This window comes from Rattus norvegicus, chromosome 2 (genome assembly GCF_036323735.1).
Source record: "Rattus norvegicus strain BN/NHsdMcwi chromosome 2, GRCr8, whole genome shotgun sequence".
NCBI classification, from domain to species: domain Eukaryota; kingdom Metazoa; phylum Chordata; class Mammalia; order Rodentia; family Muridae; genus Rattus; species Rattus norvegicus.
In genome coordinates, this window is record NC_086020.1 from 32,490,196 (window position 1) to 32,504,364 (window position 14,169).

A 14,169-nucleotide genomic window follows, 5' to 3' on the forward strand; every position below is an offset into this window, starting at 1 on the left:
TGCGTCCATACTGACTTTGTAACGTTCTCGGCCATCTGGCAGGAGTCCAGTCTGTTTTTTATATTTAACAGAGTTCTTTCTCCTTTGTCTTCACAGCTGATCTTGCATCCTTAATGGACAAAGCATATGAAAGGAAGTTGCCTGTTAGTTCTTTATCAATATCTCGGGTAAGACCATTTTAAACCTACTTTCAAAGAAGGAAGCAATCAAGACTGTGTAGACAGCTGTGTTGTAGAAATAGTAGTCACGTGGGAGATAACTTTGCACAGTGTAGTGTGTTTTTATAATTACCAGTAGGTAGTCTATGATCTAGTGTCTGAAATGCAAGGAAGCAAATACACCAGACTCAGGTTAGCTATCACTGATGAGTTCTTTTCCTCAGGGTCATTATTCTGTGTTTCCTTCAGTGGAACACAGTGACCGTTCTTTCAGTAGACGGTTAACCCTGGGGAAGAGCTCGAGCTAGCGGTGAACTGACTGCCTCTGGAAGGTGGGTCGGGGAACTGACTGTCAGGCCAGCAACGTGAGCAGTGATCAGTGGGAACCACCACAGGGCACCCCCATGGCAGCCACTCTTCTAGTTTCTCGCCACACGTCATGTATGTTCATCTCCACAGAAGCTGTGAGACGTGTGTGGTATTTGTAAGGTGCAGTTGATGGGCAACTTTGCAGATGCACGTAGCTTGTAGGTAGAAAGGCTGGGACATCAGAGTCCACCTGAGATCACCATCAAGACAAGACCAGGTCAGATACTGGGCAGCAGTGTTCTTCTGTTTCCCCGTTTCCAGTTGGAGGGTGGCCGTGTCTCCCTCAGAGGTAGTGAGATCTTGGAAACATCTTGTGCAGAAGTGAGCGGGATCCTTCAGTCGGGAGCTACTAAATCTAGACAAAGGGACAGAAAGAATCTTTCCTTTCATCCCTGATCCTTTCCCTGTGCCCTTTGTCCTCTTAGTATAGAAACAGTTCGGCTGTCACTCCTTAGACTTGGGGACTTGTATCTCATAGTGGAGAAGATTGAGAGGCCTTTGTTTTCAGTGCGATTCCCCCACCCCGTGGGCTGAGATACCTGATTTTCATTTAGACAACGCTTGGAACTTTAAGAGCTGTTGTGAGCATGTTCCAACCTGAACCTTCCTCCTCGGGACGGAAGCCTGTAGCTGTTGGTCCAGATGGAGCAACTCAGTCCCAGAGGGCCCGTGCCATCTGTTTCTGCAGAGCAGGCTATCAGGAGCTGCTTCTCAGGCTCAGGGCCGGTGTTTGCGCCTCATGTTATCTGCCCGTTAATGGATTTCTAATCAAACCCACCGGGCTTGGTTATTTTTAGAAAGTCTCCCTTCTCTCTCTCCCTTCTCTCTCTTCACGAGGATTTGTTAGACTCACAGCACACCTAGTCTCTTATTCTGTCTTCCGACTTGAGATCTTCCACCTGAGAGCAGAATCCACCCTTGGGGAGTATTTCCGGCTCATTTAGATCATAGGTAAAGAACAGACTCAGAGTTTCTACCGTTTGTCTTTTCAAGTGCTGGAGATTGAACCTGGAGCCTCGTGAAGCTTGGTTAGGCACTCTCCACCAGTGAGCTGCATCCCCAGCCCCAGGACGCAGAAAAGTTATAGCTTGAAGGAACCTCAATCCTAAAACGCTTGCTCCGTATCGACACTAAAATCAGAGTGAAAACAGCTACAAACGGAATCCCGACGCATAGATTTTAATGTTCTGAACAGCATTGTTCCAGAGTTAAGATCTCCGCCATTTCAGGGCTGGAGAGCTGGCTCAGTGGTGAAGAGCACTGGCTGCTCTTGCAGGGACCTGGGTTCAATTCCCAGGATCCACATGGTGGCTCACAGCTGTCCCTGACTCCAGTTCCAGGGCTTCTGACACCCTCACATGTGCAGTCCAAACACTAATGAACGTAAAGTGAAAGTGAATTACATTTGTTTTAGAAATGGATCTCCACCATCTCCACCTCGTGTTCTGTGTATTCGGAGCGCAGGATGGGGAGGAAAGAGGAAGACAGGCGAACAGTACTGTGAGAGGCTCCGTCTGTATGACAAGGTTTGGGTTTAAATGGGCGCTTGGTTGTTCTTTGTTTTGGACCAAATACAGAAATATGTAGAAGAGGAGCTGTGCTGTGTCTCGTTCTCACTAGTGTGAAGGGTTTTCAGGAGAGAGCACAGCAGCAGCAGCACGTCTGAAGCAGTAAGAAGAGTGCACGTCTGGTCAAGAGCACGCATGATCTGGACCAGGCATGTGGCATAATTTGTATTCAACCAAGAATTTTTTTTTCTCCTTTAGTTTGTGGACAACATTTCATCTCGAGAAGATATAGACTCTGCCGAGTACTATCTTTACAAGTAAGCTTCCCGTCGCCTCTGCTTTCACACTCACTTTCAACACCTGGGTTTGGTTTTTTTTTTTTTTTCCTCCTTTTGTAGTATTGAGAAGTGTGTATGCGCACACATACAAATGCATGAGTGTGTGTGTGTGTGTGTACGTATGTACGAGGATGAAGCCAGTTGCATGTAGTCCAGATCATAAACAGAAGACTCATGTATTTGCTGTCTTCTCTTTCCATGTAGACCATGCATAAGACTCTTAACTCCAAGCCACTGTGACTTGCTGTAGTCAGAACAAATGCTCTTAAGATATCTTTTTTAAAATTCTCTTTTCATTATCAGAATGAGCCGTTTTCTGACTTTTTAAAAACATTTTCATGACTTTATAGATACTTTTGTGTCTTAAGAGTCGAGGTAAGCTATGTAAGCAAGGCTAGTGATAATCTTCTCCCATTGTCTAAATGACAAAGCTTCCCAGCCTGAGAGGACAAGGCCTCAGAAACGGTTTGTGAAAATGAAAAGTTACAAGCTTTACTTGTGGAGTTTCTCTCGAGTAACTGAAATCGGGGGTTAAGCTGGGACACCAGAGGCCTGGTCCCCTGAGAAGCTTCCACTAGCTAGGCCTCCTGTGGTTACTGTGGCTGACATCCTTACGGAGTGACTTTTGATCTCAGAGTGACATTAAAAGCACAGTCTTCCATGAAGGAATATCGAGCAACTTCTTAATCTTGGCCTACAGCTCCTGGCTGTCCTGCCTGCGGCATTTCTTACTCCCTGAGCAGTTCCATCTCCAACCTTTTGGGGGTCAAATGACCCTTTCATGGGGGTTACCTAAGACCATGGAAAACACAGACATTTACATTACAATTCCTAACAGCAGATTTAAAGTTGTAAAGTACCAATGAAAATAATTTTATGGTTGGGGGTCACACAACATGAGGAGCTCCATTAGGAAGGTTGAGAACCACTGACTTAGAGTAACCCTTACTGCTGCAGTGGCATAGGCTTACGTCCTTCCCTGTCACAACCTGTAGCCACCACCATATTTTAACTGATGGACTTTGTGCTGTGGGTCTAGGCACGGGCAGCAGTTTTAAGCTCCAGCATTTCCCAGGACTTGTGGCACACAGCACCTTCTCATCTCACCCCAGGGGCACAATTGAAATCTCCAGATGTCATGGTTAGGAAAGCGTGGACACTCAGTAACTCACCAGCGATCTTTACAGGAAGGCTGCTACTGAGGTAGCAAAAGGGACGACAGACATACATGGGCTGTGCACTACTCTCTGGGAGCCGGCCACACTGGGATCCACTGCTTATGATAGAAAAGGAAACATGAAGGAAAAGGAATGCTTTAGGTACCACAGTAAACTGCAGGTGTTTAAGGCAGTCAGTCCCATTGACAAAAATCTGAAAACTGTAATATTCTACATCTGAAGGGAAAATTCAAAAAGTAAGGATAAAGGTGACTCAGTCAGTGGGAAGTTTAAAAACTGAGTCAGTCAGCACTTGGGAACCAGGGCATGCTCAAAGCACCAACTGTGACTGTTGTAACTGAAGCTTCAGCTGAATAAAGCATTTTAAAGAAACACTGACACAGTGAGAGGACCTGAGACAGACCCATGGGTATGGTTTGGGTTTGGGTCTGGGGAGTAGGCTTCGGAGTGCACACAGGCTCTTCAAGCTTCTTAATCTGGGAGCCATCTTCAGGGCTATAGAAGCCTGGGGTATGGCTGAGGGAAAGGAGGATCAGAGAGGGAGAGGTCCAGCTGTGCTGCCACAGGCCCTTTGCTTCTGCTGAGAAGCCAAGCCTCTATCTGCTTTCTCTGTTGTAGTCTGCCAGAACGTTTTTTGGAGATCTGCAAGTTGGGCAAGCCTAAAACTCACCATTAGCATCTCAGTGGTGCTTAGCATCTATTCTGTTATGCATATAGATGACAGATGCCCGCACTATTTGCAGCATTTGTTGTTCGCACCAATTAAATCATTGATTTTTTTTTTTTCATTTGTAACAGCTTCCTTACAACTGCGCTCACTACAGTCGGTAGTTAGACTGCTCTTGTCCTGGGTCTGCTGTACTGAGATGCAGCCATGCTGCCTCATCCGGAACCTCTTAGTGTCTTATACTTGTCTTTCAGTGTAATTGGTTTCAGTTGTGAAAACCCAGCTTGGAGACGGGGTCCACAGGCCCACCTTCAGAGAGCTCAGGACGTAGAATACAAAAGCTGCAGGGCCTCCTATGAGGCCTTGTGAGCCACGGGCTCTTTTGCCTGGTTCTCCTGCTTCCTTCCACAGCCCTTCTGAAGCCCTGTCTTTGATTTCTTTAATGCAGACATTTTCTTTCCTTATTCTAGTTTGCCCTGTAAAGGAAGAAAAGTATGTGGCAAGTGTCTGTCTTCCAAATGAAAGGTTAGATACAGTGAGTCTCCTGAGCTGAGAGGTGTAAGAAGATTCTTCAGGCCCCTAGCCCTCCCCTCTGGAGAACAGAGCTGGGGTAGGGTGAGTGGGGACTTTTCTGCTTTGTTTTGGCATCATCAGTGCCTGGTGTGTGGTGAGGTGAGGCAGGAGCCACGGCTCCAGCAGGTGAAGACCGTGACGCAGGGCAGTCAGCCAACAGCAGCTGACACAAAGGCCAGTCAGAGGTCAGTGGAGAGGAAGGACATTTATTCTTCTGTTTTGAGAACTTTCTTACTCTCTGCTAATTTTTAAAATAACTAAGCTACAAATATTTTCTCCTCTGGGCAGAGGGTTTTTGTTACTGACTTACTGTTTTGCTGCCTTTTGAGAGGGCAAAGACTTCCTGCTTTTACAGTCACCACAGGGTTCAGAAGCATTAGCTGTGTAGCCTAGACAGAGTCTAAGATAGAGATTGCCGGAGCAGTGAGCAAGTGTGAGAGGGCAAGGTGCTGCCTGTCCTGAGCAGGGGAGCCACACACTCCAGGCCGAAGCGGAAGCTGGCATGGGGTCGCCCAGAGCAAGACCATTGTGAGGGACCAGGCTGGGGTGTGGCAGCTCCTAAGGGAACTATGGGAGGAGGATTCTGGGGAGAGTATGATACAGAGTGCTGCGGTATGAGGGAGAGGTTGGGATTACAGGTAGAAGGAGGTGCCTGGAATGTCGGGAGTCTGTGGACTACTCACTGTTATTCTGAGAACTGCAGTGTTCTTTATCTCCTTTGGAGCCCTGCCTGCCTGGGGTCAGCATTATTTTATGGTGAGTGTCCGTAAAGTTTCATACAGTGAACACGCCTTCCATTTTGGAGATCACCCTTCCTGGCCTGCTAGTCAGATTCTGAGCTGGACACACACACCCTCTGCGCTTGCTGTCCACACTTAGACAAGAGAACAGGGAGGCTAATGTGGCTCCATTTTTAGGAGACAGAACTACACGTTGTAGGAAAAACATGCCATCAATACACGCCACCATCGGGGTGATGATAGTGAGCTTGAGCAGTTCCTGTGTTAGTGGTGGAGGCTACGCTAATGGCAAGCAGCTCTAGTTGCTGCCCTCCCTTCTGGTGACCTCTTTAGTGAGGGTTTTGCAAATTGCAGTTTTAAAAGCTTATTTCGACTTCTGCATCACTTGGGGGACTGTGGCAGTAATATGAAACTTGTTCCTGTTACGCTCACAGCGTCAGTGATCAGAACATGGTGGGTTATTCCTGAAGGGTGACAGGAATCTCTGGCCATACATTTTCTACTGAGGATTCTACAGTTCCAAAGTTGCTGTGGTTTCTGGAAACAAAAGCATGGTGAATGTTGAATCTGTTGTCACTCTAGAAAGGCTGCAGAGCCCAGGAGCGGATCTTTTTCTTAGAATTGGACCCTTGTTGTCATGGAGAGCAACATGCCACCCAGTAATGAGAGAGGAAGACTACGTACCATGGCCTCAAGCATCCTTCATCAGTTGCTTAGCTGACCTGGCAGATAACAGGAGTCCCTGGGTGGAGACGGATGACAGGTCAGGAGCAGCTGGGAAGGGACAGATGGTAGCCTGCGTGTCTCCAGGTCTCCAGGCTGGCAGGCTGCCGAAGGCCCAGAATAGCTTCATTTCTCAGTGAGTGTAAGTGCTGCAGCGGCTCCGTGGAAGGTGGTGCTGTGGGGTGTTTGTGCCTGGGGGAGAGGGGGAGTCAGGGTTCCTTAGCAGTGAGCTGCAGGCAGGTTTGCTCAGGAATAACTTCTTGAGGTCTTAGACTGTCATTCAGCTGTCTTAAGTTTTTCTGCTAACATATTGCTTGGTCTCTATGAAATTCACACTTTTCTTTAAGCCTAGCGGTCCAAGGGCGACCAGTAGTTCTAGAGTGTTTTTAGAAGCAGCTCCTTAAACACTTTCCGGAACAGCAGCTCTGACACTGCTGTGCTGTGGTTGTCTTTACTTGTTGAGCCTCACCACAAGCCCACAGAGACACTCGACTGTAGTCAGATTTCTGTATTAGACAGCAGCAAACGGGCAAGCGTAGCTCACGCCTCCCCAAAGGGCTTGGCGAGGAGAACCGGAGCATCGGCCTCCACTGCTCTAGAGCCTACCCTTCTTCCCTCTGGTCTTTTAGCCTGGAGCTGGTGACAAGAATAAAGCCTATACTTTGCTAGCTATAGCTTACCACTCCCAGGGGCTCTGAGGTGGTTGCCATCTTTATTACACTGGGGAGATGACTCAGCACCCATAGGGGCTCCTGTGCTAGCAGCCATAGCAGTCCAGCTATTAAGAATGCCTGTGTGTCCATCTTTGTGTAGTGTCCTTTGTTTCTCTAGGGTAAATTTGTAGTAGAATGGCTGGAACATATAGAAGATACATGTTTAACCTTTTCTTAAAAAAAAAAAAAAGATTTATTTTATGTAGACACTGTAGCTGTCTTCAGACACACCAGAAGAGGGCATCAGATCACATTATAGATGGTTGTGAGCCACCATGTGGTTGCTGGGATTTGAACTCAGGACCTCTGAAAGAGCAGTCAGTGCTCTTAATCACTGAGCCATCTCTCCACCCCTGATGTATATTTAACTTTTTAAGAACTTGATAGTTGTTTTACAAAGTACTCAGCTCACTTTATAATCCTAGCAGAATCTCATTCCTCTGCATTTCAGCTGACAGATTAAGCTGAACTAGTGTGTTTTGATTTTGATTTAAATCTGTAATTGCCTGATGATTCCTCCATTGACAAAATGTTCAAATTTTCTGCCCTGTTTTGGTGGCTGTTTTCTTTTTACTGAATTTGAAAACTTTTTCTTAGTCTTGTGTTTTCATTCACTTACTGTATTTTCCAAAGTAAGGTTTTACTTTTGATGAAACACCAGTTCTTCCTGGATTTGTTCTTTTGGTGTCTTCTAAAACATCTCTGCCAACTGAACACCATAGATAATTTCCTCTGCTATTTTACCTGAGAATTTTGTAAATTTAGGTTCTAGAGTTATATCTGTAAGTAATTGAGGGTTTTTTGTTTGTTTGCTTGATTGCATTGTTTTTAAGGTTTTGTTGGTTTTCAAACAGAGTAGAAGATAAGGCTCAAATGCTTGTTTTTTTGTTTGGTTTTTGCTTTTTCATTAAAACCCCTAATTTTATCCAAGCACAAAACTCCTTTCACATTGCCCTGAACCTCTTGGTAATAGTTTTCATGTGACTTTTTGTTCTGTTGATCTCTGTTTTGCTTTATTTGGTTTACAGCTATATTGTCTTCATGGCCATAGTTTTTAATGTCTTTTCATTAGATAATATGGATACTCTAGCCTGGCTCTGCTATCAAAGTTCTTCTGTCAAATTAGGCCCCTTTCATCTTATGTGTAGCTGCATGTGTGCACACATTCACATCTCCATGTGGTTGAAGATGCATTCTGTGTACTCGTGCTGTGTATGTGCCTGCATGTATGTATGTATGTGTACTGAGGGTGTGCCTGGTACCCACAGAGGTCCGGAAAGGGCATCAGATCTCCTTTCGTTAGTGTTAAAGAGAACTGTTCCATAAACAGTCTGGAGTTGTTGATGCCTGTGAGCTGTCATGTGGATGCCGTGATCCAAACCTTCATCCTCTGTAGGAACGGCTGGTGCTCTTAACCGCTGAGCCATCTCTCCAGCCCACACAGATGTTCTTTGTTTGTTTGTTTGTTTGGTTTGTTTGTTTGTTGGCTGTCCAGGTGCACTATGTAATCCAGGCTGGCATCACACTTACAGAGATCCACCTACCTGTGCCTCCCTAGTGCTACAGTTAAAAGGGTGTGCCACCATGTCTGGTATGAACTCTTAATGTGGAGGAACTGGGAGTAAGCAAATCAGTAGGTACTGAATGTCTAGTATATATTTAGATAAAAAGGAAAGGGGGTGAATATAGGGAACATGGAGAGAAAGATTAATTTTGTTAATTAGCTGTTCTTTTTCTGTTGAAACAACTACTCTGATAAGGTTTAAAATGAAAATACATGAGGACAAATACCAACTACTGGGTCCATAAGGTAAATCAGCTCTGTTGATACAGGAAGTTCTAAAGCCGATAGGAGGTAGAAGAGCATTTTCTAATTCACTGAAACTGTGGTATAATCATGACAAATCAAAAAGACTGCAGGTTTTTAAGGATGAGTACGTATGTGGAGCTGTTCAAAGTCCAGGCAAATCCCACAGATAATAGGTAAGTTCACTGTGTTTATATAACAAGGTTTGTGTTTTAAAATATGTTTGGGGTAAAAGGAAAGAGGGATTAATGTTGCCATCCACAAATATGCATTAGAAGGTAGAACTTGACTGGTAAAGTTGAGGTTAGAACTGACTTTGTGGGGCCCGCCATCAGAGAGAGGGCCCTGTGAGGACAACTTGGGGGATGAGGCGGCTACACAGAGGGAGAAAAGATTGCACAAATGTTAAGAGGAATGAGGAATGATTGTATATTTTTATTTTCTATGGAGTAAGTTACAGAATTACTAGGTGACAGTAACAGTCTGTGGGGCATGTGTGCATGGTTTGTGACACATGTGTGTGTGTGTATGTGTACTATGACCATGTACATAGGATGGCTCTGAGTGATAAGCACAGTCATACAAAAGCTGTTAACAGTGCTTTCTTTCAGAAAATAATACTCCAGGGTAATTTTTCATTGAATTCTGTCTTGGACTTTTGAATTTTATGTTGTATGTATTTCATTGTCAAGAAGAACTTTTTTAATGACCCACAAAGTAATTATCATTAGTAGACTCTTGAGAAATGTGTATTATAACAAAGTTATTCCATGAAGATTAGTAACCATTTTTTTAATTTAAATGGCTAAAGGTGGGAGGGAATTAATTTTCCCTCCCTGCACTGTTAAAGATCTGACATGTGGTAATCAGCGGTAGGAATGGAGAGAGAAATAGATTATACACAGGAGGGGAGAATAAATCAGCAGAGTTAATGGAAAGTTGAAAGCATAGAGGGTTGGAAATGAAACCTTGGCCAATGGGAAAAAGACTGGGACATGGCTGAAGTGCGGCCTTGGAAGTCAGTCAGGAGGCTGGAAGAGGCTGGACACTTTTTGTCTTTTTATGGAACAGTGTGTTCTAAGTTGCGGTCTTCTGTCTACTGACCATACTTGATGGTTAGAGAAGAGCCGGCCGCAGAGCTGTGGAGGAGGCACAGTTGCCAAGCGTGCCATGCGGTCTTCCTGGCGTGCTGGCGGCAGCTGGGAATCTGGAGTGGAGCTGGCCTCTGAGGCTTGTCAGCTTTAGAATGACGTGAAATCGGAGTGACATCTGTAAAGTCTGTGGTGAGCGAGTCAGGTACTAGGAGCCATGATAGAGACCTGACTTAGGAAGCAAGTAGGCCAGCGTATCTGCCTGTGCCAGGTCTCTTCAGAGCAGTCTCAGTAGAAACCAGAACAGAGACGGAATGAGTCCTTAAATTATGACAGATCAACAGCGGCACAACAGTCTGTCCTCTTGTGTAGGGTAGGTGCTTACAGACCTTGACAGCAGAGTGTGGTAGGGCCAGTTTAAGCTCTAGTTTGATGTGTGACGTGCAGCCTGTTAAGCTGACTGTAGATAGCAGCTGCCCGGAGGAATACCTGGCCTTCTCATTGAGCTCAGAGCCTCAGGCTTTGTGAGCACAAGGGCCTGGTCTGCTGAGCTTCTCAGAAACACTGCTCTCTTAAATGGTATTATTAGCGTTTCAGTCAGTTCTGCCATGATTAACAAACAAAATAGCAGTAGATATAAGACTAGATCACAGAAAGAGTGGGGCTTCCGATCTGTCGGGGTTTTTAGTCATAAACAGCTGTAGTGATCCCTGCTTACTTTCTAGACAGCTGGTTACTATCCAATATCTACCTTTATATCTTCTGTCTCTGAAAGACTCACAAAACACATTTTTGATGACTTGCATATAAATGGGAAGGAAAGGGGCCAAAGTAAATCTGTTCTAACATAGCTAGCTGCCAAAACCTTTTAAGAGTGACCCTTTTACAAGTAAGGCCTGTGTCAGAAGATGGCCTCTGAGTTCTGTTTCCCACAGTACAGTCCTGCGGCCAACAGCTCTTTCTGTTGGCTGTTTTCATGACTGTAACAGTCAGCATCCCTGGATCAAGCCTGTGGGAGCAGAAGCTGATTAAACCCTTCTGCTTCTGTCGGTATCGGTGTGTGTGTGAGTTTGCGGCGAGCTCCTAGCAGCTGCTGAGAGCGGAGCAGATGAGCAGAGGCTTCGGGGAGGTGTGTGGGCGGGAGCAGGCGTTGCAGTTGGTTGCATCATGATTTTTGAGGCCGAGAGCAAATAAATTCGTAAGTATTTCCAGATGTTCTGTGTGTAGGGAAGTGGACACTTAGGACCTTTGTGAATTCTCTTCATTGATCATAACTGCTGTGATTTTCATGATAGATTTCTCTTTATCTTTGTTTTAACCAGCCAGTGTTTTTCTGAGGCCTATTCTGTTCCTTTAAATATCAATGCTGGTTTTAAGACAGCATCCCCATTTCCTAGGTGAGCTTGGAACTTAAAGCTGAGTCTTTGGATGCTAGACTAAGCAGCCTGTGAGGAAAATACGCGGCTTCATGGTCCATACTGGGGTTGGGGGTGATGGTGCCTCCCTGAGGGGATGCTCCAGGAGGGCATTAGTCTTCATTGCTAATAGAGGAAAGGTTCGGGAAGCATGTCAAAATGAGATCATCCCCATTCTCGGCTTGCTGAGTTAATGGCAGGTAATGAAAGGTATCTTGTCTCACACATATATACGGTGTTCTCAGAGCACAGCCATAGTGGCCTCCTGACCTGAGAGTGCCCTGTGCTATCTGTCTCTGCCTGTTTCCTGTTCCCTGTTTGGCCTCATCTCTACTTGGCCTCACTTTTAATGTAATTTCTGACCCTTCCTTAAAATTATATTTTAGCTACTTATCAACTCATCAGAAATAGATTTTTCTTTACTTAAGAAGTAGTTTTAAAGGTCGGTTTAATCATGATCTCTGAGGTCAGCGTGCTAGGCCTTGAGAGTCAGGTGTGGCATATGCTAGTGTAGTTAACATATAAATAGTGTGAGTAACACTGTCACCCCCTCCACCCCTCCTCCTTCACTAATAAAATTGTTAATAAAGCAGTACCCTTGTCTTGGTAGGTGGGGGCGTGGAGGCATCGTGTAAAAGCTGCTGCAGGTCTGCGAGCAGAGAAGGTGAATGGTTACTCAGATTTAGCTAAAGACTAGTCATGCTTTGTCCTTGAAGACAAGGACATTTTTCTCTTCACTTTTCTTTCAAGGAAGTTGTGTTTTACATCAGATTTTTGTTTTTAAACCCATTATTCCCCAGTGATCTTTGCCAGATTTGGAGATTGGGCATCAATAGTCCAGGCCTTGTCAGGATTCAGAAATGGGAGAGACAGATAGGTGCTTATGAAGAGAGCTCAATACCCAGAGGGAAAGGACGTCCCATTTGGGGGAAGCATCCTGATCCTAAAAGACATGACTGCCCTATAGATAGTGAACTACAAGTTGCTAAGCTTTATGGCAGCCTTAATGGACCAGTAGGGAGCAGCAGAGAGTCATCTGCATCCTGTCTGTGGGGGAGGGGTGTGCGCTGATTCCCAAGTAGGAAAAAACCTGCCCCAACCCCAGCCTTGGCCAGATGGTACTGAGTAGGTAGATAATCAAAGCACAGAAGCGATATCGCCGAGGGGTCTGGGCCGCAGGCATTCAACAGCTGAGAGAACCTGTGCATCTCCTCTGATGATAGAGCAAGCAGCAGCAGCTCGGGTAGCTGAAGCTGTCGGTTCTTCTCAGCATTCCCCTTTCCCTGATGGAGACGCTGAGTAGCCTGCTTACAGAGCCCATGGTTACATGGAAGGTCGGCTGGTCTACTATGGCCTTCAGGGTTAGGATGAAACAGACACTTTCCATATCTTAAAAATAGGAAAAGGTGGGTTGGGGATTTAGCTCAGTGGTAGAGCGCTTGCCTAGCAAGCGCAAGGCCCTGGGTTCAGTCCCCAGCTCCGAAAAAAAAAATAAAAAAAAATTTAAAGCAAAAATAGGAAAAGGTGACTAATGCCTTTAACTTATAAAGGAAAAAAAGTCTGTCTTTTAATGTTTCTGGCAATCTTTTTATTATATCTATTTTAAGTGGATCTATTTAGTTAATTCAGGTTTCATCTATAAAGTTAATGCAATTTTTGCAATATTATTTGAGAACCTAAGAAGATAACCGTAGGTTCATGTGAAAGAATCAATGGCCAGGAATGACTATAACTTAGAAAACTGGTGGGATGGTCTGCCCGATGGACCACAGGGCTTGTTAGGATGCCATGCTGGGTGATGTGCCAGCACACAGTGTGACGCAGGCACACAGACAGGACAGAGGAGCCAGACGGACATCTACACACACTGACCAAACGTGAGATGCTTTGCGTGTCCATGGGAGGGACAGGCGAGGTCATCCCTGCTGCTTGGATGGTGGGTTAGATGAAGAAATGCTCACAGAGCAGGTTTCCTTTTTAAGGTGGAGCAATAGTCCAGGTGAGAAAAGCACACCATACTTCTATCTGGAAGTAAACGGCAATACCAGAGATATGACAGTGGACATGTGCCGTGAACGTGATGGGAGATTGAAGGCTGGCAATTCCAATGTGTGAAATCTTAAACATTCTATAAAAGAGAAAACTTACACCTGGAAGACAAGCGAGATTACAGCCCACTTAGGATTGTTGAGGTAAGGTGAGCACGGTCATCAGGCAGCACATATACTAAAACTGGAACAATACAGAGGTAAGGCAGCAAATAGGAGAGCCTGCAGTGCTGCCCTGCAGGAGATCAGTCTGGATTGTCAGGTAGGCTTGAGCTCGGGAAGGTAAGGCTGTACTAACAGTATCTGCGACTGGATTTGTTTGTTTCACTCATAGCTGTTGGTCTTGACAATCAAGGGTATGTAATGTTACAAAATATATCAGAGATATTCCCATCTTTGTTTTCTCAAAGTTTCTATAAAACATATTATTCATTCAATATTTGGTAGCATTCACCAGTGAAGTCATCTGGAATTGGATTTTTAATTTAAATTGCAATTTAGTATTTTTAATAGATCCATGGCTTATTAATATCTTATTTTGTCTTGCTCAGTGTTAGTGAGATTGGCTTATATTTAGTAATTAATTTTCCTTAATATCCCATTAGTATTCCTACGAACTTTTACCTTTTCAGAATTTTGCTGGGTTACTGAAGTTTTTGTTGTTTTGGGTTTTCTAGTTTATTGGGCCCTTGTAATCTTTATGGAATAGCTTTGAATTAAGTGGCATTTTCTCATTTCTGTTGTTTTTATACAAGACTGATATTTTTCAGCCTAGTAAATTAACCCCCAATTAATGTATGCTTTTGTTTTTAACATGTATATGTGATTTTTAACATGTGTA

At 44.7% G+C, this 14,169-nt stretch overlaps 1 protein-coding gene across 6 annotated transcripts in view; it reads left to right on the forward strand.

The window, feature by feature from the left end:
- Window positions 1-14,169, forward strand: part of Mrps27 (mitochondrial ribosomal protein S27) — a 68,564-nt gene that overhangs the window by 16,018 nt on the left and 38,377 nt on the right. For 3 of the 6 annotated variants that reach the window (XM_039102541.1, NM_001199192.1, NM_001108543.2), the window contains exons 3-4: window positions 97-167; window positions 2,294-2,352. In XM_039102541.1, the coding sequence (XP_038958469.1) occupies window positions 97-167; window positions 2,294-2,352 (130 nt within the window). Of the gene's footprint in view, window positions 1-95; window positions 168-2,293; window positions 2,353-8,296; window positions 11,064-11,091; window positions 13,280-14,169 lie in introns of those variants that run through there. The other 3 variants (XM_039102540.1, XM_039102543.2, XM_039102542.2) reach the window with 3 other exon arrangements.